Below are 25,486 nucleotides of genomic sequence, written 5' to 3'. Positions count from 1 at the left end.
CTGTCCTCTTCTCACCCTCCATTATCCACTGTCCTCCTCTCACCCTCCATTATCCACTGTCCTCTTCTCACTCTCCATTATCCACTGTCCTCCTCTCACCCTCCATTATCCACTGTCCTCCTCTCACCCTCCATTATCCACTGTCCTCCTCTCACCCTCCATTATCCACTGTCTTCCTCTCACCCTCCATTATCCACTCTCCTCCTCTCACCCTCCATTATCCACTGTCCTCCTCTCACCCTCCATTATCCACTGTCCTCCTCTCACCCTCCATTATCCACTGTCCTCCTCTCACCCTCCATTATCCACTGTCCTCCTCTCACCCTCCATTATCCACTGTCCTCCTCTCACCCTCCATTATCCACTGTCCTCCTCTCACCCTCCATTATCCACTGTCCTCCTCTCACCCTCCATTATCCACTGTCCTACTCTCACACTCCATTATCCACTGTCTTCCCCTTCTATCATCCATTATCCTCCTCTCACTCTCCATTATCCACTGTCCTCCTCTCACCCCCTATTAACCACTGTCCTCCTCTTACTCTCCATTATCCACTGTCCTCCTCTACTCTCAATTATCCACTGTCCTCCTCTCTCTCTCTCCATTATCCACTGTCCTCCTCTCACCCTCCATTACCCACTGTTGTCTTCTCACCCTCCATTATCCACTGTCCTCCTCTCACCCTCCATTATCCACTGTCCTCCTCTCACCCTCCATTATCCACTGTCCTCCTCTCACCCTCCATTATCCACTGTCCTCCTCTCACCCTCCATTGTCCTCCTCTCACCCTCCATTATCCACTGTCCTCCTCTCACCCTCCATTATCCATTGTCCTCCTCTCACCCTCCATTATCCACTGTCCTCCTCTCACCCTCCATTATCCACTGTCCTCCTCTCATTATCCATTGTCCTCCTCTCACCCTCCATTTTTCACTGTCCTCCTCTTACCCTCCATTTTCCACTGTCCTCTCACCCTCCATTATCCACTGTCGTCCTATCACCCACCATTATCCACTGTCCACTGTGTTCATCAACAGAGAAATATTCAACAAATAAATATAAAACTCGCCTCCTGACGATCTCGCGTGGCGCCACCTTCAGGAGCGGCATTCTTTTCATGCTGAATGATGTAGGCTGGGTGCAATAACATAATTGCGCCACCTGCATCATAATGATTGTGCCAGTCTGGGAACTGGGATGGCTTCCTGCAGCACCGCGCCAATGTTCAGTTCTATCTGATACAATTGTATGTAGCCATCCTTGGCTCCCCCGCCTTGCCACACAATATTCTATTGGATGTGCGCCCCTGGGAGCCCTGAGCCCCAGACAGTAGCCCAGATTACCGCGATCACAATCCTTACTTTTACTTTTCAGCCTGTGTTTTCACCTCTATCTACCTCTTGTCATACTTGTTATTTTCTGCCTCCTCTTCCTTCTCCTGTCTTTCTCTCACAACAAAGTTTATCAGGAATAGATCATTCTGAATACCGAATTTGTTTTTTTGTTGTCCGCTCCTGACCTATATTATTTTGTTACATGACCATATATGTATCAGTTTCCTACAAAGATGGGGGCGTTTGTCAGTATTTTTTATATGGAGGTCCAGTGATTTGCAGCACTTGTGTGTCCTTTATGATGTAGAGTATCTGACGTGCCACCTTGTAAGATGGACTCATATCGTGGTGTATATGCATGTTCTGCTTGTTTATTTAATGGACATACGAAGCTGAAATGCAATTCATCATTGAGAATGAACTATATGTGCACAGAAACCGCGTCCATCTATAGCACAGTGTCCGTCTGTTATGTGCCGGAGTACCATTGTTACTAGGCACACATTTGTGAAGACTTTTCCTTTTGTGCTGGATGGCTTACGTGTCTATTTCCTATATAATCTCACATGGTCGGATCATGTAGAGTACATAGGACTAAATTTGTTTAATTTCAATTTTTTGCATAAATTTATTATAGTAAAATGATTACATCTATCCAGTATGTACATATATATAGTTCTGATCAGCTCAGTATGTAAATCTATATAATTGAGTACTACCCGTAGCACAAACACACCCTAAATAGTTTGCAGGGGTGCTTGCTGTTTCTCGCCCTGTACCTGCAGTGCGCTCTTCACTTTTCAGGTGGGTGTGTAAGTGTTAATTGGTATGTCAAAGCGCACATTTGTCCATCTCTTTGAGTTGTGTGCTTGTCCTCCATTCTGCTAGTTTGCCAGTCTGCACGGGTGCTTGGTGTCTCTTTCCCTGTACCTGCAGTGCGCTCCTCACTTTTCAGGTGGGTGTGTTTTTTTTTTCTTGTAAAAAAAAAAAAATGTGTTAATTGGTATTTCAAAGAGCACGTGTCCATCACCTTGAGGAGAAGCCTTGCGTGCTTGTCCTCCACTCTGTGACCTGGAGCTCGGTGTATGACTTTGCATTGCGTCCCATGAGAAGCGTGCCTGTGCCACCTAATGGGTATGTTTCCTCGTGTGTAGAGGGCGACGGCAATCATTGATAACTTTGTGTTCATATGTAAGGTTGCTTAGATTTAAACAGTGTTTTATAACAGGAATCCTACTGATACTCCTTTCAAAATCCTAAGGCCCCCTCTGTCCTTCTCTCCTTTCTTTTTCCCCATTTATTTTCTTTTTCTCCGTTTTTCCTTCCCTTTTGCTCTCTGGATGCAGCTAAACGCAAAGCATGGAAACTAAACCGTGTTGGCAGCCTGCGAAATGTTTACAGCGGCAACGCCAACACAGAAGGTAACACGTGCCCCACACTGAGGCCCCCCTCTGACCCTGCTCTCTGCATGTGCTCCCCTACTTTATTTGCATGTGTTCCCCATTGATCACACCGCTTCTTCTTTTGGTGTTTCATGTCCTTGTTCTTCAGCTACTCTCATCTCACGATGTGCCGCATCATACCTTGTGCCAAACAGTATGCTGCTTAGTGATGGTGACCATACATAGCAAGCCGCCACCTGTCCATACACATGTACTTGTGACCTCCGTGTAATCTTTGTTGTAAAATCTGACATCTGGCTTGAAAATGCATTAAAGCAAAATCATGATTCCGAGCAGTGCGTTCATTAGTAGTGGTGGTCCGGTGTGTTTAAGAAAAACGTGCATAGGGCTTCTCCATGCCTTCATGTACGTTTGACCATTTTGTCAGTGAATGGAGTCCTGTGCAGTGCATGTTATCACTGAGTATTTTGTATGCTTTTAGTCTGCTCATATGAGACCTTAAAGGGAACCTGTCTTGTTGTACATGGACAGCATGGTATAGATGGCTGAGCAAAGTAATATATAGGACTGTTGGGAAAGCTTCAGTATAACTCGCATCTTATTCCTTGAAATCCCTTGTGTTTGTATGAATAGGAGTCCAGTGGGTGGGCCTACTAGTGATTGACAGCCATCTCAGCATGTACAGTCATACTGGGAAGACTCTCTCACTAGTAGGACCGCCCACCGGACTCCTATTCATACAAACACCAGGGATTTCAATGACTAACATGCACGTTTTAGTAAAACTTTTGCCACATCAATGTAAATCAATCTGATCCTCCTGCTATATTCAGTACATATATTATATCTGTGTAAACAGGGTTTAATACCTTGCAGGTTGAGATGGCGTATAGCCAAATATCTGGTTTTTGCTCATGGCCTGGACCTATTTCTGCTTTGAGCTGGTCTTCTGCGCTGTTAGCCAGCTCCTCAGTATAAGTTACTATGTATGGGTTACTTGGTGAGGTACAAACAACCTTGAGCTTCTCTTTTTACTGTCTATGGTTTGAGAAAGTCACAAATGAAAGTTAAAAGGCGTTACACTTGTATGATTCAGATGACCTATCCTTAAAGAGGTTTCCACTACTATAGAACATGCCCCCCATCGATGTAAACGGTGGAAATAAGATTTTTAGCAAATACCTTGCACTGACAGGCCAGCATATTCCGCACGCTTTCCCAATGAATGAGGAGAGGGAAAGCGCGCGGTGGATGCTGTTGCCAACAGCTACATGTCTGAAGTAAAAACTAATGGCAGTAGGTAATGCGTTGTGACGTCACGTCATTATACACTTTTGCATCGGTCGTTGGCACACTCCAGTAATAACGCTCTGTACTAACACATGTATTAACCCTGATGGCGAGACTTGCACCTGGTAACACACCAGTCTGGTGGGATTTCATAGCTGTTCTCTGGGTTTAGTTATGAAAAAGACCCCAAAGAATGAAACTGAAAACTTAATTTAGGGTATGTGCACACGAAGCATTCTTGCTGTGATTGGCTGCAAAAACACTTGCCAGTCGGTCTGCCAGCTATTGCAATGGTAATCCTGATATGCTGTGCACATGATGCGGAAATTTCCGCTCAGGATTACCATTGCAGAAAAAAACGCAGCATGTCCATTCTTTGCGCGTTACCGCCACAGATTCATGCCTATTGACTTGAATTGAAGCGGCGGAAACGCGGTGCATGTGGCACCCGGGTCGGGAGAGGAGGACTACTACTCCTCTCATCCGACCGCCGCTCCCGCTGATAACAGTGAGAGCGGCTTGGCTGGGGGGAGCAGTAGTCTGCTCTGCCGAGCCGGCGTGCCCGCAGACAAAAAAACGCTATACTCACCTGTCCTCGGTCCCCAGCGATGTTCTGCGGCCGGCGGTACACTGCGGGAAGGGCGCTTGCTCCCAGTAGTGTACTGCGCTGCCAGGACATGCAGTCACGTGAGTGATCATTCTGAAGAATGTTCCCGCCAGTGCTGGTCGTGAGCTCACCGGGGCTGATCAGCTGATCTTCAGCTGATGAACCCCTAGCGGTTGACTTTCCCTCTGCTGGTTATAAAAATGACGCGGGAGCCCACGCCATTTTTTTATTATTATTTTAGGCTCTGTGCCCACGATCCGGATGTAGCAGCGCTTTGGACGCATATTTTTTGCTGCTTCCAAAACGTTGCATTCTATTGAACGCAGGTAAATCCCGATGTGTTCACTGAACCATGCGCATTTACCACAGTCAATACATTCTAGTGGTCAAATTTCTGTTGCAGAGACTAGCAACTCCTCAAGAGAATTTGATTTGCTACGGTCCTGAAAGACACTCCATATGTCAGTGTCCACGGCTGATTCGCAGCCTCTAATGCACGCATAGTGAACATTGGATTTCTAGAGATCCCATCCACTATGCTGTAACTTCTGGACTCTGCGGGTTTGACGCTGTATAAACACGCAGCGTCAAACCTGCAGCGGCTCCTGACCATGGCCACGTACCCAAACTCACCCGCAGCATGTCAATTTGTGTAGCGGACACGCTAGTCTCTGCTGCAGATTTTGACTCATTGAAGTGGCATTATGTGCGGTGGATTCACATGTACCGACAACAAAAGTGCGACATTAGAACACAGCGTTTTGGACGCAGCAAAAATACGCTGTGTCTAAAGCGCTGCTGAGTGCTGTTCGTGGGGACGTAGTGGCTAACGAAACAGCTGTGAGCTGTTAATAATTGCCAAGGACCATGTTTGCCACTCGCAGATTCCTTGGCTAAAAATAGCAGCTTACAGCTGCCCCAGAAATTTCATGAATGGAAATGCTAATGGGTGAATGGGATTAGCTGACATCTAGCTCTTTTGTTTGGTGATGTCAATCTGACCCTTTCATCACCAAACCTAATTAAAGTAACGTAAAGAGTTAAATAAACACAGACACAAAGTAAACACTTTATTTGAAATACAACAGACACATTCTTTAATCATTTAAATTAACCGATATACTCACCCCAGTTCTGACGGTAATCCAAGGGTTTAAGCAATGTCACACCAAATAACTTTATTTAGCTCCAAAAAGCAGTCATTGATGTACAAAAAAACGCTTCAAAATCGCAAGTTTTTTCCGCAGCTTTTTCCTGCCAAGGAATGCTCAGGAAATTTCTGCTTCAAATTCTGAACGTGCGCACATAGCCTTAGAAGTGGAAAAGTGTCTTAATCCTGATGCAGGAAGCTGTTACTAAAGACTGACCTTGGCAATGGCATTACTCCTACGGCTCGTACACGTCTTGTCAGTAACCCTATTGAAGCGACCACAGGGGGCCTATTGGCTTAGAAAATGACAGAAATTATAACAAAAAAGACAATGACATGACGGCATAGAAGAGAAGATGGCAGGTTACATCACAGCTGCTGATATGTGCCCATGTCAGTAGAATACTAAATGGAGTGTATATGCCGGTGTTTCTGTGTATACATCTAGGTGTATTGACATGTAATGCTATATACTGCGCCCAGAGAGCACTAATTTATATACATGTTTGTGTGTGTGTACCGGTGTTTCTAGGTATATAGCTGGCTTATTTATACACGCAGACAAATATATATTACATACACACTCACATAGTGTCTGTGCTTGTGTGTGTCTGTGTAATGTGTTCGTATCAGGTGTAATGATCTGTAGCCAAAAACAATTGTGTTCTGTGACATTTAAGTAACAGCTTTTTAATTTGTTTTTTGTTTTTTTTTTCCCCTCTCCCTTCTCCACTCTCCCGCGTCTTTCTCTCGTTCCTGAGCCTTGATGCCCTCCCCCCGTCTCTCCCCCGCTGCTCTTATGGCGGACGCCATTTGCATGCGCAGGCTGCCGTTTTGTTAAAGGTCAGAGAGGTCAGGGGTCACAAATTGACTTGCTGGATCCCGGTTGGGGGACGCGTCATGCCGCCTTTTGGTTAATAAAAGATTGGATTTTTATTTATTTAAGATTTCTAGTTCAACCTCCCCATGGCTTAACACTTCATCTGCCAAAGTATTGCAAGATGTAGGAATTGCTTGAAGGGGACTGGTGACATACTGTAGATATCCCTTCAGGCTGCTTCCTTTAGTGGTGAGACCTGCTCGACAGGACAGTGAATGCCAGGTGGTAGATGGAGGAACCCAAGACTTGTGTAATATGCCCTCTAATGTAGCACAAGAGATCCCGATTTTAATTAGACTGCAAATCCCATGTGATTCTTGGGAGAGCAATAGAATGAGCTTCATGATTAACCTGCAACATTTATTATCCACGTTCCTATGGGGAATACAGAGAGATGGCTACGGAAGTGGGACTGAGGGCTGGAAACAATGAATTCTCAGCAGAAGTAAGGCTAGATTCACGTTTGTGTCGTGGGCTCTATTAAGGGCCTTCATTGGAGAGTCCGACAAAAAAAAAGCCAGAAAAAAAGATGGCGTCCATCAGGCGCTGATGTTATTTTTGTTTTTCGGTTTCTAAAAAGAGAGCAGATGTGATTGTAGCCTATCCTTGGCCGTGCTTCCAATATCAGTATGAAGATATGGAGACACTATTGGGTTCTCTATACTCCTACAAAAATATTAATAACTAATATTATGTTTCACAGACAAGCCAGGTAATGTAACCATTTTTGATTGGGTATTCAAAAAATCGCAAATTCTTCCCATCCATAGAGAGTGGCTCTGGAGCCTGAGAACGGAGTGCTGCAGAAGCTTGTGTTGAATGCAGTGGAGGTGCATATGTTCGGCCTCCTTTCATTATCAGTGGGTCAGCCAGAATTGTCCGACAGTCCCACAGACAATGAATGGAGCGGAGGCTGATCATGCACACTTCCATTAAGATGTTCTCGGATCACTGGGGTCCTAGTGGTTGGACTCCTAGAGATCAGCAAGTTATCCCCTATGCTGGGGGTTTGGAATAACTATCAAGTTTGTAAAATAATTTTCAAGGTATAGGATCCAATATTCCTGATTGTTGGGAAAGGTTTTTCAGAGGGTCTTTTTTACCTTTAATTCATAGATTGATTAATAAAATAAAACATAGGTTGGGATCTGATGTTTGGGACCTCCACTGATCCCAAGACGGGTCCACAATAGTCCTATTCGGTGAGGTAGAACAATGCCATTTATGCATGATCCTTCCTTATTGACATGAATGTTAAAGGAGTCGAACAGGGGTCTCCATAGCCCCATTTATTCCAGATGTGTTTAGAAGAAGTTAACCATTTAGTTATGTCTTATGTCCCAGAGATTTATGTGATCTTCCACATCCATCTTCTTCATTGATACTTTCAGTGGGTTAGACCACGCTACTTATGAGTTATCTGCACCTCTAATGGAAAATCATAAATGTTGCTATGCATGGTCGGCAGAGGCGGGCATGCCATGTTAACAGGGTTGTCCATTCTTGAAGACTGTATTGTTTTTGGCGAGATCTGTCCACCACGTAGGACAATTTCTGTTTTACTGAAACTCTGCATGTATGCTTTCTGGACATTAATAAACACTTGGGTAAGCTTGTCTTTCTGGTGACGTCTTTTTTTCCTTGTCTTGTTTAGCTGTCAGATCGTTAATTTTCAGATTTGTGCCCCATGTGGATATGCCCTTCAATATGCCGTGTGTATCAGACGTGTAGGTGAATAACACAATGACTTCGCCTCTTCATCTGTAATAAACATTTCATGTGATAATGTCCCCATACATGTTCTTGTGTATACTGCTAGATATGTGTAATGTGTCAGCTGAATGGTTGTCCTCGAGATGTGGCGATTGTGTCTGTGTTCTGGATAACGTACCGTCCTCGCTGTAGTGTTTGTTATAAGAATATCACAAGTTGCTCTCTAGAGGCTTGTTATATCAATGCAGTATTATCTCAGTAGGGGGGAAATACTCTTTATAAAGAGTATCACTTGTGTGTAATTATAAGTGCAATTCCTCTACAGATCGGTGCCTCACAAACATCCCTATTGGAGGGGACTCAGATTCTTAATACTCTTTTTTGCCATTAGAAAAAATAAGCCTTGTGTTTCTCTACATTATCTAAATTAAAAAAAATGTCATAGATTGGCTAAAAAGGAAATGAACACAACTTACTGAGGAACCTTGATTATGAAAGGTCTACCGCTAGCGCCCAGGTTCAGGTCTCCCCTCTTGTCCTCAGGACTATTTTCAATAGATAAGTCAGCCCCCTTCTCCATCACCTTTGGTGAAGAGATAGGGGGCAGGCTTTTTTATTGAGATGAGCCAATGGTCTACAAGCAAGTCTTCATCATAAAGAGGGGAGCAGAAGTTCTCTTCTAGGTTGACTCCAAACCAAAAGTGTAGGTGCCAGCTCCCTGTACGAGAGACATTAGTGGACTTTTCATAATCAATGTATATTTTTTGCATTCGGTTTTTTTTTTTCAAGCACCTGAAGGACAATTATTCAGCTAGAAATTGCAGGACAATATAGAGACAACCTTCAAGTTGACCTTTAAGCCACATCCATTGCTAAGAGATATTAAACATTGTACGTACAGTCGTGGACTCCATACACAAACATTTGGCAGTAAAATGGATCATACTCCGAATTATGGCTTTGTTATAGGCTGATTCCTTCCCAAAAAGTTAGTTCACTAAATTTTTGTCCTACTAGGGCTGCCCCCATCTACATTGTGGTCTTGTAGACGTGAAAATGGCTAGGGGCATCTTAGCTCCAGAGTATAGTCCGTCCACAGCGATGGATCAGGTGCTTGTATAAATCAGGGGCACCTGGCCATCGAAACTGTAGTTTGTCAGTGCATTGTTCATGTAAGCTTCTTCCTCAATAAGGAAAGATCTTACCGGAACAGGGTACTGTGATAAATAGCATGATGGGTCGTCTTGGCTAAATCTAAAATAATAAATAGAAGATCATTTATACAGTAGAGCTTTGATCCATCTTTGGATGTTTAATATGAATGTCTGATGGTTTGTTATACTTCTAATCACATCCGTGCAGCCAGTTCTTGACTTTAGATCCTAGAAGGAGAGGGAAGTCAAAGTAGAAATATTGTTGTGCGCTGGGAAAAAAAACGTAATATTTTATAATTTTGTAAGCAGATCCTAAAATGTTTATCCTTCTTTAGAATATAACTATTCCACTCTATAATACACTACTTCATCCTGAACAGTTTACTAATTCCACTTTCACTAGATATAAGGTCGATTTGTAATTAAATGATTCCTGTTGTTTCAACAAACTGCTGAAATCAGTAGTACAGGTGAAAATAAGAAACTTTGTAATATATTTTATGAGAGAAATATGCTTCTTTCTCCACTTATGAGCCACTTCTTCCCCTCTTTGCTTCCTAAATGTGTAAATAACTCTAAACAAGCAAACAAAAATCAGCTAAAATCCTAAAATGACTGTCAGCACAACGAGTTGCCAGGTAACACAGCTTCTTAAACTCTATGGAGAGGGGATGTGGGGAGCACTTAACACAATGAGACTTGGAAGATGAAACTGCAGCTTCAAGCAACTACAGTGCCTACAAGTAGTATTCAACCCCCTGCAGATTTAGCTGGTTTGATAAGATGCAAATAAGTTAGAGCCTTCAAACTGCAAATGAGAGTAGGTTTTATGAACAGAAGCATAAATCTTACAAACCAAAAAGTTATGTTGCTCAGTTGAATTTTATTAAATTTTAAAAATAAAAGTGTGGGTCAATTATTATACAACCCCTATGTTTAATATTTTGTGGAATAACCCTTGTTTGCAATTACAGCTAATAATCGTCTTTTATAAGACCTGATCAGGCCGGCACAGGTCTGTGGAGTTATCTTGGCCCACTCCTCCATGCAGATCTTCTCCAAGTTATCTAGGTTCTTTGGGTGTCTCATGTGGACTTTATTCTTGAGCTCCTTCCACAAGTTTTCAATTGGGTTAAGGTCAGGAGACTGACTAGGCCACTCCAACACCTTGACTTTTTCCCTATTGAACCAGGCCTTGGTTTTCTTGGCTGTGTGCTTTGGGTCGTTGTCTTGTTGGAAGATGAAATTACGACCCACCTTAAGATCCTTGATGGAGGAGCGGAGGTTCTTGGCCAAAATCTCCAGGTAGGCCGTGCTATCCATCTTCCCATGGATGCGGACCAGATGGCCAGGCCCCTTGGCAGAGAAACAGCCCCACAGCATGATGCTGCCACCACCATGCTTGACTGTAGGGATGGTATTCTTGGGGTCGTATGCAGTGCCATCCAGTCTCCAAACGTCACGTGTGTGGTTGGCACCAAAGATCTCGATCTTGGTCTCATCAGACCATAGAACCTTGAACCAGTCTGTCTCAGAGTCCTCCAAGTGATCATGAGCAAACTGTAGACGAGCCTTGACATGACGCTTTGAAAGTAAAGGTACCTTACGGGCTCGTCTGGAACGGAGACCATTGCGGTGGAGTACGTTACTTATGGTATTGACTGAAACCAATGTCCCCACTGCCATGAGATCTTCCCGGAGCTCCTTCCTTGTTGTCCTTGGGTTAGCCTTGACTCTTCGGACAAGCCTGGCCTCGGCACGGGAGGACACTTTCAAAGGCTGTCCTGGCCGTGGAAGGCTAACAGTAGTTCCATAAGCCTTCCACTTATGGATGATGCTCCCAACAGTGGAGACAGGTAGGCCCAACTCCTTGGAAAGGGTTTTGTACCCCTTGCCAGCCTTGTGACCCTCCACGATCTTGTCTCTGATGGCCTTGGAATGCTCCTTTGTCTTTCCCATGTTGACCATGTCTGAGTGCTGTTCACAAGTTTGGGGAGGGTCTTAAATAGTCAGAAAAGGCTGGCAAAAGAGATCTTTAATCCACACATGTGAAGCTCCTTATTCTTGGTGCCTGAACTACTTCTTAATACTTTAGAGGGACCAAACAGAATTCTTGTGGTTTGAGGGGTTGAATAATAAATGACACTCTGAATTAACTTTTTACGTTTTTTAAAAAAACAAAAAAAACAATATTTGCTGCAGTGCATTTCCCACTTCCAGGCTGATCTACAGTACAAATGTCACAATGCCAAGTTAATTCCGCATGTGTCCGCATGTATTTTAGCTGATACCAGAGCTGGATGCACAGCCACGCAGCTCAGTACTGCCGTATAATGTCTTCCATGCAGTTACTGCTTTTGTCTGTGTGCTACAGAGAAAGAAGAGCTGTAATCCCTCTCTCTGTATACTGCGTATAGGAGACATCACAGCAACTAGTCTTCACCCATTAGTTCAGGGATATCTGAAAATTAGTGCCTCAATATGGGAAATCTGGTGCTAGAATGCTAGATACAAGTAATATAATAGCCTGAAATTTCCATGTACACACATGACGGCCTATTCTAAAAAGCCACCTGTATTGACAGGTATACTCCAAGCCTCTCTGGATTGTTGAAAGCGTTTCTAATTTTGCAAGTCCTTCAATCTGTGGTAATAATGCCAATATGCTTTCCTGCAGTTAGACAAGCGAGACTTTTCTGGGTGATTTCACAATTTGCTTTCCTGTACTATCTTTAAGATGAGAGATTTACAAGTGATGTATTTGTGGACCACAGTCCTATGAGACCCAGTTCTTGCAAGTTTTGAGTGTAAACTCAAGGTTAGGAACTCAGTTTATAGAGAGAATCATATTTCCACTGAAAACTAGACACACGGTAGTTTGTTGTACAATTATTGACCGTCACAAAACGTGAAATACTTAAGTTATTTTTGATAATCATCCGCTTTATCAACTGTCCATCTTTTATATGCTGATACCTAATCTATACGTACATGTATAAAATGTAAAGTGAATAGAGTGCCAGCTCTGCAGGAAGGTCCGCACTGGACTGTGGTTGGTGGGTAAGCTATCTGAATGACTTTCCAATGATCACGTTGCACTTGTCTTAATAATATTTCCCTATTCTTATTTTTCAGAGCAAGAGGAAAACTTTGAGTTCATCATTGTGTCTCTCACTGGCCAAAGTTGGCATTTTGAAGCTACAAGTTATGAAGAAAGGGATGCCTGGGTACAGGCCATAGAGAGCCAAATCCTTGCCAGTCTACAGTCATGTGAAAGTAGTAAAAATAAGGTGAGTAGCCATTGCCCCATCATAGAAGAACAGTAGCTCTTATGTACCAGAGATATTACTTGTGTTATTTAGTGCAGAGGTCCCCAACCGCCGGTCCGCGGACCAGGACCGGGCCGTTGGGGTTTTTCAGCCGGTCCGCGGGGAGAGGGGGCCCCTCCAGCCTCCAGCAGGGCCGCCATCAGGGCATGACTGCCCTGACTCCAGTATGGGGCCCGGCCGGTAGGAGCCCCCTCGGAGCCCCCCTCTTGTGCGTCTCTCTCCTCATGGGGCCCCCGGCCGCATGCTAAGCGCCGGGTCCGGAACATCTTAGCGCTGCGCTGCTGCGGCAGCACCTTCATGATTCCCCTGACTTCCGGTCATGTGACGGCGCCGTCACATGGCCGGAAGTCAGGAGAACCTGGTGTCAGCGATTTGGACGAGCGCCAGGATTCTGCAGGGATCGCATGGGGGTAAGTATAACAAGTTTTATTTTTTTTTTTAAATACAATTAACTAGGAGTGGGGGGAATGGGAGATGCACATGGGGGGAGGGGAGAGATGAGAGATGCACATGGGGGAGGGGAGAGATGAGAGATCCACATGGGGGGGAGGGGAGAGATGAGAGATCCACATGGGGGGGAGGGGAGAGATGAGAGATGCACATGGGGGAGGGGAGAGATGAGAGATGCACATGGGGGAGGGGAGAGATGAGAGATCCACATGGGGGGGAGGGGAGAGATGAGAGATGCACAAGGGGGGGAGGGGAGAGATGCACGGGGGGGTGAGAGATGCACGGGGGTGAGCTGCACATGGGGGGGTGAGAGATGCACATGGGGGAGGGGAGAGATGAGAGATGCACATGGGGGGAGGGGAGAGATGAGAGATGCACATGGGGGGGAGGGGAGAGATGAGAGATGCACATGGGGGGAGGGGAGAGATGAGAGATGCACATGGGAGGGAGGGGAGAGATGAGAGATGCACGGGGGGGGATGAGAGATGCACGGGGGGGGGTGAGAGATGCACGGAGGGGGATGAGAGATGCACGGAGGGGGATGAGAGATGCACGGGGGTGAGCTGCATATGGGGGGGTGAGAGATGCACATGGGGGGGTTATGTTTACATAACTTTGTTGCCTTATGAAGGGCGGGGGGGGGCCCCCAAAAATTTCTTGCACAGGGGCCCACTACAGTCTGTGTCCGCCCCTGGGATGAAGTAAATGCAGCTGAACAGCAGCTGTCAGGACAGCTGCCCTGTCCTGCTGCAGGGCGTGATGGGGCCTCAGTGATGCGGCTCCTGGCACAGCACATTATGTGGGGCTCCTGGCATAGCTCCTGGCGGGGACCTGGTCTACACTATATGATAAGTATGCACTAAACTCCAAATCCCTCCATTACCCCGCCCCCATATGACCAAAGCCCCGCCCACCCCACCCCCTCCTTGCTGGGCCATGGAAAAATGATCTTGCTTCAAGCCGGTCCCTGGTGCAAAAAAGGTTGGAGACCACTGATTTAGTGCATCGGTTAACTACTGGTTTACTTCCAGTAAGGCCACTCATGGTCATAATGTGCAGATTCCACACCAAAGAATGAGTAAACTAGAAAAATTAAGTATACTTTTAGCAGAGAGGTGGCGCCGTGCACATCACGCCAGAGAGGGGCCACCTGTACGTCACGCCAAAGAAGGGGCGCATGTACACACGTGGTCAAAATTGTTGGTACCCCTCGTTTAATGAAAGAAAAACCCACAATGGTCACAGAAATGACTCGAATCTGACAAAAGTAATAATAAATTAAAAATCTATGAAAATGAACAAGTGAAAGTCAGTCATTGCTTTTCCACCCTGCTTCCACAGAATTTAAAAAAAAATTAAACTCATGAAATAGGCCTGGACAGAAATGATGATACCCCTGAAAATAATGTGACAAAAGGGACATGTTAAATCAAGTTGTGTCCACTAATTAGCATCACAGGTGTCTACAATCTTGTAATCAGTCAGTGGCCTGTATATAGGGCTACAGATACTCACTGTGCTGTTTGGTGACATGGTGTGTACCACACTCAACATGGACCAGAGGAAGCAAAGGAAAGAGTCACGTCAGAGAGGTGGCGCGTGTATCTAATACCGGAGAGGGGGCGAGTCTACGTCACGTCAGGGAAGTGGTGCTTGTACATCGCATCAGAGAGGGGCGCGTGTACGTCACGTCAGAGGGGGGCACGTGTACATCATGCCAGAGAGGGGGCGGGTGTTCATCACATCAGAGAAGTGGCGCTTGTGCAGCACGTCAGAGAGGGCGCATGTACTTCACGTCAGAGAGGGGGCACGTGTATGTCATGTCAGAGGGGGGCACGTGTACGTCGGAGAGGGGGCGTGTGTACATCACGTCAGAGAGGTGGCGCTTGTACATCACGTCAGATAGGGGCGCGTGTACGTCACGTCAGAGGGGGCGCGTGTACGTCACTTCAGAGGGGGCACGTGTACGTCATGTCAGAGGGGGGCATATGTACATCAGAGAGGGGGCGTGTGTACATCACGTCAGAGGGGGGTGCGTGTACATCACGTCAGAGAAGTGACGCTTGTACGTCACGTCAGATAGGGGCGCTTGTACGTCACGTCCGATAGGGGCGTGTGTACGTCATGTCAGAGAGGGGGCACGTGTACGTCACGTCAGAGGGGGCGTGTGTACGTCACGCCAGAGTGGGGCGTGTGTACGTCACGTCAGAGGGGGGTGCGTGTACGTCACGTCAGAGGGGGGTGCGTGTACGTCACGTCAGAGGGCGGTGCGTGTACGTCACGTCAGAGGGCGGTGCGTGTACGTCACGTCAGAGGGCGGTGCGTGTACGTCACGTCAGAGGGGGGTGCGTGTACGTCACGTCAGAGGGGGGCTCGTGTACATCACGTCAGAGAGGTGGCGGGTGTTCGTCACGTCAGAGAGGGGGCACATGTACGTCACGTCAGAGAGGTGGCGCTTGTGCAGCACGTCAGAGAGGGGGCACGTGTACGTCACGTCAGAGGGGGCGTGTGTACGTCACGTCAGAGGGGGCGTGTGTACGTCACATCAGAGGGGGCGTGTGTACGTCACACCAGAGTGGGGCGTGTGTACGTCACGCCAGAGTGGGGCGTGTGTACATCACGCCAGAGTGGGGCGTGTGTACGTCACGTCAGAGGGGGGTGCGTGTACGTCACGTCAGAGGGGGGGTGCGTGTACGTCACGTCAGAGGGGGGGTGCGTGTACGTCACGTCAGAGGGGGGCTCGTGTACATCACGTCAGAGAGGTGGCGGGTGTTCGTCACGTCAGAGAGGGGGCACGTGTACGTCACGTCAGAGAGGTGGCGCTTGTGCAGCACGTCAGAGAGGGGGCACGTGTACGTCACGTCAGAGGGGGCGTGTGTACGTCACGCCAGAGTGGGGCGTGTGTACGTCACGTCAGAGGGGGGTGCGTGTACGTCACGTCAGAGGGGGGTGCGTGTACGTCACGTCAGAGGGGGGCTCGTGTACATCACTTCAGAGAGGTGGCGGGTGTTCGTCACGTCAGAGAGGGGGCGCTTGTGCAGCACGTCAGAGAGGGGGCACGTGTACGTCACGTCAGAGAGGGGGCGGGTGTAGGTCACGTCAGAGAAGTGACGCTTGTATGTCACGTCAGAGAGGGTGGTCGCCTGTATGTCACGTCAGTGGAATCATTTGTTTATTAAGTATAGTTTCATAGTTCTAACAACTATAAAGGGGCAGCAATGTTATTTGTGCCATCACTGTAATTGCTTACACACAGTAGAGGTTGGCTTTGCTGAATACCCTTACTCTGTAGTCTGACCCCTTTTTCTTCTTCCCTTTTTCAGTCTCGTCTCACCAGCCAAAATGAGGCTTTAGCTCTACAGTCGATTCGCAACCTACCAGGAAACTCTCATTGTGTGGATTGTGATGCACAAAGTAAGTATATATCTCCAGAGACACCTAGATGAACTTCCCTTCTATTCTGCTAGACTAGAAAATCTGCTAGATATACAGTAAGCGGGGCTTCTTAACCTCTCACATTCTCCCATTACACAGTTATCAGCAGCACTAACCCGTCTACCTTTCTGCCTGTCCATAGACTATATGGAAGTCAGGCTTCATTGGCACCTTTAGTAAAGCACTGCACTGTTGTTCTCTGTGCACATTTACTCTTCGGATCCATTGCCAGAACTGGTTTTGGTTAGTGTTTCATGAGCCTACAGTTCTGCTGGCCTTATTCTAACGCCTGTTAAACATCCTATAGATTTATTGTTTATTTTACTTCCCTTAATATACTGCCATTAATTTCTCAGCACTTTACAGATACCATCATCAGTGTACCCATTGTGACTCACTATCTATATTCCCATCATCAGTATGTCTGAGTGTAGGAAGAAACCGGGGAGAACATACAAACTCCTTGCAGATGTTGTCCTTGGTCTGATTTGAACCTACAACCCCAGGGTTGCAAGGCTATAGTGCTAACCACTGAGCTACCATGCTGCCCCATCTCCTCAAAGTGTCCCATCTGTATGTGGTTACAGGGCCATTAAGATCAACTGTTTATAACACAACTAAGATGTCACTTGTGAGCCTGTGCTTGAGGGACCGCCCAAGGACATCTCTGCATCACAACTGGACTGAGCTCAATAGTAGGACACAGGTATTAAGGACATGCTGTCCACAAATTAAGTGGGTGGGAAGAAAATTGGAACACCAGAGTATACATCAAGTGCCAGTGCTAATATAATCAAAAACGCCTTATTATATGCAACTTTTTTAGTGACCTCAGATGCCAATGTGCCAATATTTATTAAGCAATCATGAAAGAGGGTAAAAAACAAAGTATCAGTACTAGGGTCCACTCTAACTCAGGGTGTATTACACCCCTTTAAGGAAACATAGAATAGCGTACAGGTAAATCTGTTTAAATCTTTCCCATGTTCCCCACGTGGAACAGTACGTCGGCAGCCCCAACGCGCGTTTCGCGTGGCCTTCCTACGGGGCTGCTGATGCTTTGTTTTTTACCCTCTTTCATGATTGCTTAATAAATATTGTTACATTAATATCTGATGTCACTAAAAAGGTTGCATATAATAAGGTGTTTTTGATTATATTAGCACTGACACTTTATGTATACTCTGGTTTTCCAATTTTCTTCCCACCCACTAAATTTGGTTGTGGACAGAATGTCCTTAATACTGGTGTCCTACTATTGACTATCTATACTTTGTATGATTATATGTATGCCATTTTTCCTTATATATATTGAATAAACTTTGATATACGTATTTTTGGACTATTTTGCTCCTTGTCTTTCATGTATGAATTTCAGCTTGGGAGTGTCCTTGAAAATGAATATTTTGGGCCCTTAGAATACCTGCCATAGGGCTTTATCCATTATTTTATTATGAACTCTGTTCTAGTGATTATGTTGCTAATTGTTCTTGGCCATGCAGTTTTTACAATTATACCCAATCATACACTGCTCAAAAAATTAAAGGGAACACTAAAATACCACATCCTAGATATCACTTAATGAAATATTCCAGTTGCAAATCATTATTCATTACATAGTGGAACGCGCTGAGAACAATAAAACATAAAAATGATCAATGTAAATCAAAACTGATATCCCATGGAGATCTGGATTTGGAATGATACTCAAAATCAAAGTGTAAAATCAAATTACAGGCTGATCCAACTTCAGTGGAAATGCCTCAAGACAAGGAAATGATGCTCAGTAGTGTGTAAGGCCTCCATGTGCCTGTATGACCTCCCTACAACGCCTGGGCATGCTCCTGATGAGGCGACGGATATTCTCTTGAGGGATCTCATCCCAGACCTGGATTAAAGCATCAGTCAACTCCTGGACAGTCTGTGGAGCAACGAGTGGTGGGTAGAACGAGATGTGCTAGATTGGATTCAAGTCTGGGAAACGGGCCGGCCAGTCCAAAGCATCAATGCCTTCATCATGCAGAAACTGGTGACACACTTTAGCCACATGAGGACTAGCATTGTCATGCATCAGAAGGAACCCAGGGCCCACTGCACGTGTACATGGTCTCACAATGAGTCTAAGGATCTCATCCTGGTACCAAATGGATGTTGCAGGCAGCAGAACATTCTCCATGGCATCTCCGGAGTCTGTGACGTGTGCTCAGTGTGAACTTACTCTCACCCGTGAAGAGCACAGGGCGCCAATGTGCAATCTGCCAATCTTGGTGTTCTCTGGCAAATGGCAGGTTGTTGCCCTCCTATGGCCCCCTCCAAATCTCCTGGTGTACTGGCCTGTTTCCTGGTACAGTATCTGCTCAATACTTTGGACACTATGCTGACAGACACAGCTTCCCTTCTTGCCACAGATCTCCTTGATGTGCCATCCTGGATGAGCTGCACTACCTGAGCATCTTCTGTGGGTTGTAGACACCGCCACATGCTATTGTAACCCTAGGGGTGAGAGCAATGACAAAATGCAAAAGTGACCAAAACAACAGCCAAAAAGGATGAGAACAGAGAAATGGTCTGTGGACACGCCCTGCAGAACCACTCCTTTATAGGGGGTATCTTGCTAATTGCCTATCATTTCTACCTGCAGTCTGTTCCATTTGCACAACAGTAGGAGAAATTGATTCACAATCAGTGTCGCTTCAAAACTGGACAGGTAGATTTCACAGAAGTGTTATTGACTTGGAGTTGCATTGTGTTGTTTAAGTGTTCCCTTTATTTTTTAAGCAGTGTATTTATGTACTATCTGTCTATATGAATACATCCCGCGTTATATTAGCAATCAACTAATGTTCAATATTCAATTCAGCTTTGATAATTTGCATGAAGATAGGAAAAAAGAGGACAATTCCGTTCCTGTAAAGTGTGAGGTACAAGGCAGGGAGATCAGGGGGGTGCTTATTCTCTTTATTGAGGTCTCACATTGTATTATTAGTAGATGACTAAAGGCATAATAGCCCTGAAGTTAACAGGAGCAGAGACTGTGGTACCTTGTGCCCAATTGACAGTAATTCAGTATGACCCCTGGAATTGATTTTTTCCCATGAGTCTTGGTACTTCAAGTGCAATGCTTTGGTTCAGGAACTGTGTAAGAAAATTAAAGGGGTTTTCCAGGCTACAGAATTAGACATGTGCTGAATCTAATATCCACACTGTTAAGATTCAGCTCTACTAGTCAGTTCAAGAAGCCAGCATGTGGCCAATCATATGTGATTTCCATATTTACAGTCATGAACTGACTAGCTTCTTTACTTGCTTTTCTCAATGTGTTATTCAGAAAACCAAGAATAGAAGTTAGTCGGCATCTTGACTGTAAGTAGGCAAATCATGTGACAACCGCTTAAACCGGCAAGCAGAGCTGAATCCTAACAGTGTGTATATTACACACTGTTAAGATTTTGCATGCTACGGTGCTGGAATAACTGCTGCCATAGATTGAAAACCCCTTTACGTTTAAATTCAAATTGTCCAGCCCCATAGATTTTTGTTTTCCAGGAAATGAGCCACCCCCATAGCAGTCTGGCAAGCGGCTCTGTTCCCTCCCCCCGTTGAGAACACAACTTTGGAATGTACATGTCTATGGGGAAGGGAAGTTGGGAGAGACAGTGATAAGATAAATTTATTACATGTGTATGGCCAGATCTTCACTACAGTCACACAACCGTGTCTAATTTTACATACGTGCAGAATGGATCGTTTTTGTTTGTTTGTGTGTCATCCATATTGCATCAGTTTCTTTTCTCATCCATTTTATAAAGCTGAAGCAGATAGATTGTTCAAACTTTTTTTTTATATCCACTGCTTCTTAACAATGGATCAGTGAAAAAGGGATGGAAAACTGAAGTGCAAAGGATAGCATCTGTTTTTCATCCCCATAGACTTTAATAGCAGAGTCTGATCTAATGAGAATGCTCTGAGTCTCACTGATCGGACTCGTGGATCCGCTTTTAGGCTGCGTGCCCACTATGCATTTTTCAAGCGTTTTTGCCGTGGAATTTCCGCAGCGAAAACGCTTAAAAGACGCTTGGTAATGCGTGCCCCGTGGTCCCCAATGATAATCCGCATGTGCTGTGCGCATGCTGCGGAAATTTCCGCTGCGGATCATCATTGCGGTTGCATGGATTTATATAGTGTGACCAAGTTGTCAAGCACTTTCCAAGTTATGCTAAAATCGCTTGGAAAAGCGCTTGATAACCCGCATGCAGAAATGCATGCAAAAACGCTTGACAAACGCTTCCACCTGGCAGGAAAAACACATGTAAAATCCGCCTGCGTTTTTCCTGCCAGGGAGAAGTGGAAAAAATCAGCAGCATTTCTGTATTGTGGGCACATAGCCTTACAATGAAGCTGTGAGTAGGCGTGCTGTCCATTTAAAAAAAAAATGGCTGACAAATGGACATGTACAACAGATGTGTGAATGCAGTCTAAGGGCTAATAAGGGACAGGTTAAACAATGTAAACCCTTTTATTAGGTTAATTCTGTCAAAGTATATCAGTGATGTTACTCCATTCAGTGATTTCACATTAATAGCAGGCTTGGGATTTTTCTCAGATGCGTCACACATTTTTGTAGCTACACTTTGAATGTGTACTATGGATTCTTCATTCCTGATCTCCACAGATCCAGACTGGGCCAGTCTCAATCTCGGAGCTCTAATGTGCATAGAATGTTCTGGGATTCATCGCAACCTGGGGACTCATCTTTCCCGCGTCCGATCTTTGGACCTTGACGACTGGCCGCCTGAGTTAATAAAAGTCATGTCTGCCATTGGAAATGAGCTAGCAAACAGTGTATGGGAAGGAAGCAGTCAAGGCCATGTGAAGCCATGTTCAGAGAGCCCCAGGTCAGTGTCTTTATTAATGTATTAAGAAAAAATTGTTTCCAGTTAATTTCAGTAGCTACTATCACTATATACTGTATGTATATTTGAAAATATATGTATATAATTTTGTACTTTGAGCAGTGTGTATATATACATATAATATGGCAAAATATAGGTGCAGTACTAGCAAGATAGTAAAAAATCACAGGTGGGTGCAAAGCCTCACAGGCAATACCAAACCTTCAAACAAGTCCAAGAAAAAATAAAGGCAGCACTCCAAGAATTCAAAGTGAAGGTGGTTTATAGACCCATCATGTCAGGGCAACGTTTCGTTCCATGTGGATGTGAAAAAGTGTTTTCCCCCTTTGCTGATTTCTTATTCTTTTGCATGGTTGTAACACTTAGTTAGGTCCATATATATTTGGACAGAGACAACATTTTTCTAATTTTGGTTCTAGACATTACCACAATGAATTTTAAACAAAACAATTCAGATGCAGTTGAAGTTCAGACTTTCAGCTTTCATTTGAGGGTATCCACATTAAAATTGGATGAATGGTTTAGGAGTTTCAGCTCCTTAACATGTGCCACCCTGTTTTTAAAGGGACCAAAAGTAATTGGACAATTGACTCCAAGGCTATTTCATGGACAGGTGTGGGCAATCCCTTCGTTATGTCATTCTCAATTAAGCAGATAAAAGGCCTGGAGTTGATTTGAGGTGTGGTGCTTGAATTTGGAAGGTTTTGCTGTGAAGTAAACATGCGGTCAAAGGAACACTCCATGCAGGTGAAACAAGCCATCCTTAAGCTGCAAAAACAGAAAAAACCCATCCGAGAATTTGCTACAATATTAGGAGTGGCAAAATCTAGAGTTTTGTACATCCTGAGAAAGAAAGCACTGGTGAACTCATCAATGCAAAAAGACCTGGGCGCCCACGGAAGACAACAGTGGTGGATGATCGCAGAATAATCTCCATGGTGAAGAGAAACCCCTTCACAACAGCCAACCAAGTGAACAACACTCTCCAGGAGGTAGGCGTATCAATATCCAAATCTACCATAAAGAGAAGACTGCATGAAAGTAAATACAGAGGGTTCACTGCACGGTGCAAGCCACTCATAAGCATCAAGACTAAAAAGGCTAGACTGGACTTTGATAAAAAAAAAAACATCTAAAAAAGCCAGCACAGTTCTGGAAGAACATTCTTTGGACAGATGAAACCAAGATCAACCTCTACCAGAATGATGGAAAGAGAAAAGTATGGCGAAGGCGTGGTACAGCTCATGATCCAAAGCATACCACATCATCTGTAAAACACGGCGGAGGCAGTGTGATGGCTTGGGCATGCATGGCTGCCAGTGGCACTGGGTCACTAGTGTTTATTGATGATGTGACACAGGACAGAAGCAGCCGAATGAATTCTGATGTATTCAGAGCCATACTGTGTGCTCAGATCCAGCCAAATGCAGCCAAACTGATTGGTCGTCGTTTCATACTACAGATGGACCATGACCCAAAACATAAAGCCAAAGCAACCTAGGAGTTTATTAAAGCAAAGAAGTGGAATATTCTTGAATGGCCAAGTCAGTCACCTGATCTCAACCCAATTGAGCATGCATTTCACTTGTTAAAGAATAAACTTCAGACAGAAAGGCCCACAAACAAACAGCAACTGAAAACCACCGCGGTGAAGGCCTGGCAGAGCATCAAAAAGGAGGAGAAACAGCGTGAAATGAACATTTTATTTACAATTATTTAATCTGTCCAATTACTTTTGGTCCCTTTAAAAACAGGGTGGCACATGTTAAGGAGCTGAAACTCCTAAACCCTTCATCCAATTTTAATGTGGATAGCCTCAAATGAAAGCTGAAAGTCTGAACTTCAACTGCATCTGAATTGCTTTGTTTAAAATTCATTGTGGTAATGTCTAGAACCAAAATGAGAAAAATGTTGTCTCTGTCCAAATATATATGGACCTAACTGTGTTTCAGATCACAAAACAAATTTAAATATTAGACAAAGATAACACAAGTAAGCAAAAAATGCAGTTTTTAAATGAAATCCAAACCTACAGGGCCCTGTGTTGAAAAAGTGATTGCCACACACTGAAAACATAAATTAACTGTGGTTGATCAGATCTTTGAGAAGCTGAATTCAATTTCCCTAGCTACACACAAGCCTGATTACTGCCACATCTGTTCTCAATCAAAAAATCACTTAAATAGGACCTGCCTGACAAAGTGAAATAGACCAACAGATCCTCAAAGGCTAGACATCATGCTGCGATCCAAAGAAATTCAGGAACAAATGAGAAACAATGTAATTGAGATCTATCAGTTTGGAAAAGGTTATAAATCCATTTCTAAACCTTTGGGACTCCAGTGAACCACAGCGAGATCCATTATCCACAAATGCCGAAAACATAGAACAGTGGTGAACCTTTCCAGGAGTGGCCAGCCGACCAAAATTACCCCAAGAGCGCAGCCACGACTCATCAAAGAGGACGCAAAAGACCCCACAACAACATCCAAATAACTGCAAGCCTCAGTTAAGGTCAGTTTTCATGACGCCACCATAATAAAGAGACTAGGCAAAAAAGGCATGCATGGCAGAGTTCCAAGACGAAAACCAGTGCTGAGCAAAAAGAGCTTAAAAGCTCTTCTCAGTTTTGCCAGAAAACATCTTGATGATCACCAAGATTTTTGGGAGAATACTCTGTGGACGGACATGGTAAAAGTTTAACTTTTTGGAAGGTGTATGTCCCATTACATCTGGCGTAGAAGTAACACAGCATTTTAGAAAAGGAACATCATAACAACAGTAATACATGGTGGTGGTAGTGTGATGGTCTCAGGCTGTTCTGCTGCTTCAGGACATGGAAGACTTGTTGTGGTAAATGGAACCATGAATTCTGCTGTCTACCAAAAAATCCTGAAGGAGAATGTCCGGCCATCTGTTTGTGACCTCAAGCTGAAGCGCACTAGGATTATGCAGCAGTACAATGATCCAAAACACACCAGCAAGTCCACCTCTGAATGGCTTACGGAAAACAAAATTAAGACTTTGGAGTGGCCTTGTCAAAGTCCTGACCATAATCCAATTGACATGCTGTGGCATAACCTTAAAAAGGCGATTAATGCTCGGAAACCCTCCAATGTGGCTGAATTACAACAATTTTGCAAAGATGAGTGGCCAAAATACCTCCAGAGCGTAGTAAAAGACTCATTGCCAGTTATTGCAAATGCTTGATTGCAGTTGTTGCTGCTAAGGGTGGTCAACCAGTTATTAGTTTATTAGGTTTAGGGGGCAATCACTTTTTCACACAGGACCCTGTAGGTTTGGATTTCTTTTTTCCTTAATAATAATAATAATAATAAAGACCTTCATTTAAAAACTGCATTTTGTGTTTACTTGTGTTATCTTTGCCTAATATTTAAATTTGTTTTTTGATCTGAAACATTTAAGTGCGACAAACATGCAAATGAATAAGAGATATGGAAGGGGGCAAACACTTTTTCACACCACAGTATATGTGTGTGTGTGTGTATGTATACAGTACAGACCAAAAGTTTGGACACACCTTCTCATTTAAAGATTTTTCTGTATTTTCATGACTATGAAAATTGTACATTCACACTGAAGGAATCAAAACTATGAATTAACACATGTGGAATTATATACTTAACAAAAAAGTGTGAAACAACTGAAAATATGTCTTATATTCTAGGTTCTTCGAAGTAGCCACCTTTTGCTTTGATGACTGCTTTGCACACTCTTGGCATTCTCTTGATGAGCTTCAAGAGGTAGTCACCGGAAATGGTTTTCACTTCACAGGTGTGCCCTGTCAGGTTTAATAAGTGGGATTT

General features: G+C 44.5%; 1 protein-coding gene across 7 annotated transcripts in view; it reads left to right on the top strand.

The window, feature by feature from the left end:
- The window catches only part of AGAP1 (ArfGAP with GTPase domain, ankyrin repeat and PH domain 1), a 457,154-nt gene that overhangs the window by 390,412 nt on the left and 41,256 nt on the right, over window positions 1–25,486 (top strand). For 4 of the 7 annotated variants that reach the window (XM_073646711.1, XM_073646706.1, XM_073646707.1 and 1 more), the window contains 4 exons: window positions 2,682–2,756; window positions 12,668–12,822; window positions 16,635–16,725; window positions 21,419–21,641. In XM_073646711.1, the coding sequence (XP_073502812.1) occupies window positions 2,682–2,756; window positions 12,668–12,822; window positions 16,635–16,725; window positions 21,419–21,641 (544 nt within the window). The remainder of the gene's footprint in view (window positions 1–2,681; window positions 2,757–12,667; window positions 12,823–16,634; window positions 16,726–21,418; window positions 21,642–25,486) is intronic. The other 3 variants (XM_073646709.1, XM_073646710.1, XM_073646713.1) reach the window with 1 other exon arrangement.

This window comes from Phyllobates terribilis, unplaced genomic scaffold (genome assembly GCF_046119375.1).
Source record: "Phyllobates terribilis strain yellow unplaced genomic scaffold, ASM4611937v1 Scaffold_9__5_contigs__length_417890890, whole genome shotgun sequence".
Classification (NCBI taxonomy): domain Eukaryota; kingdom Metazoa; phylum Chordata; class Amphibia; order Anura; family Dendrobatidae; genus Phyllobates; species Phyllobates terribilis.
This window is presented reverse-complemented; position numbering and strand designations above follow the sequence as displayed.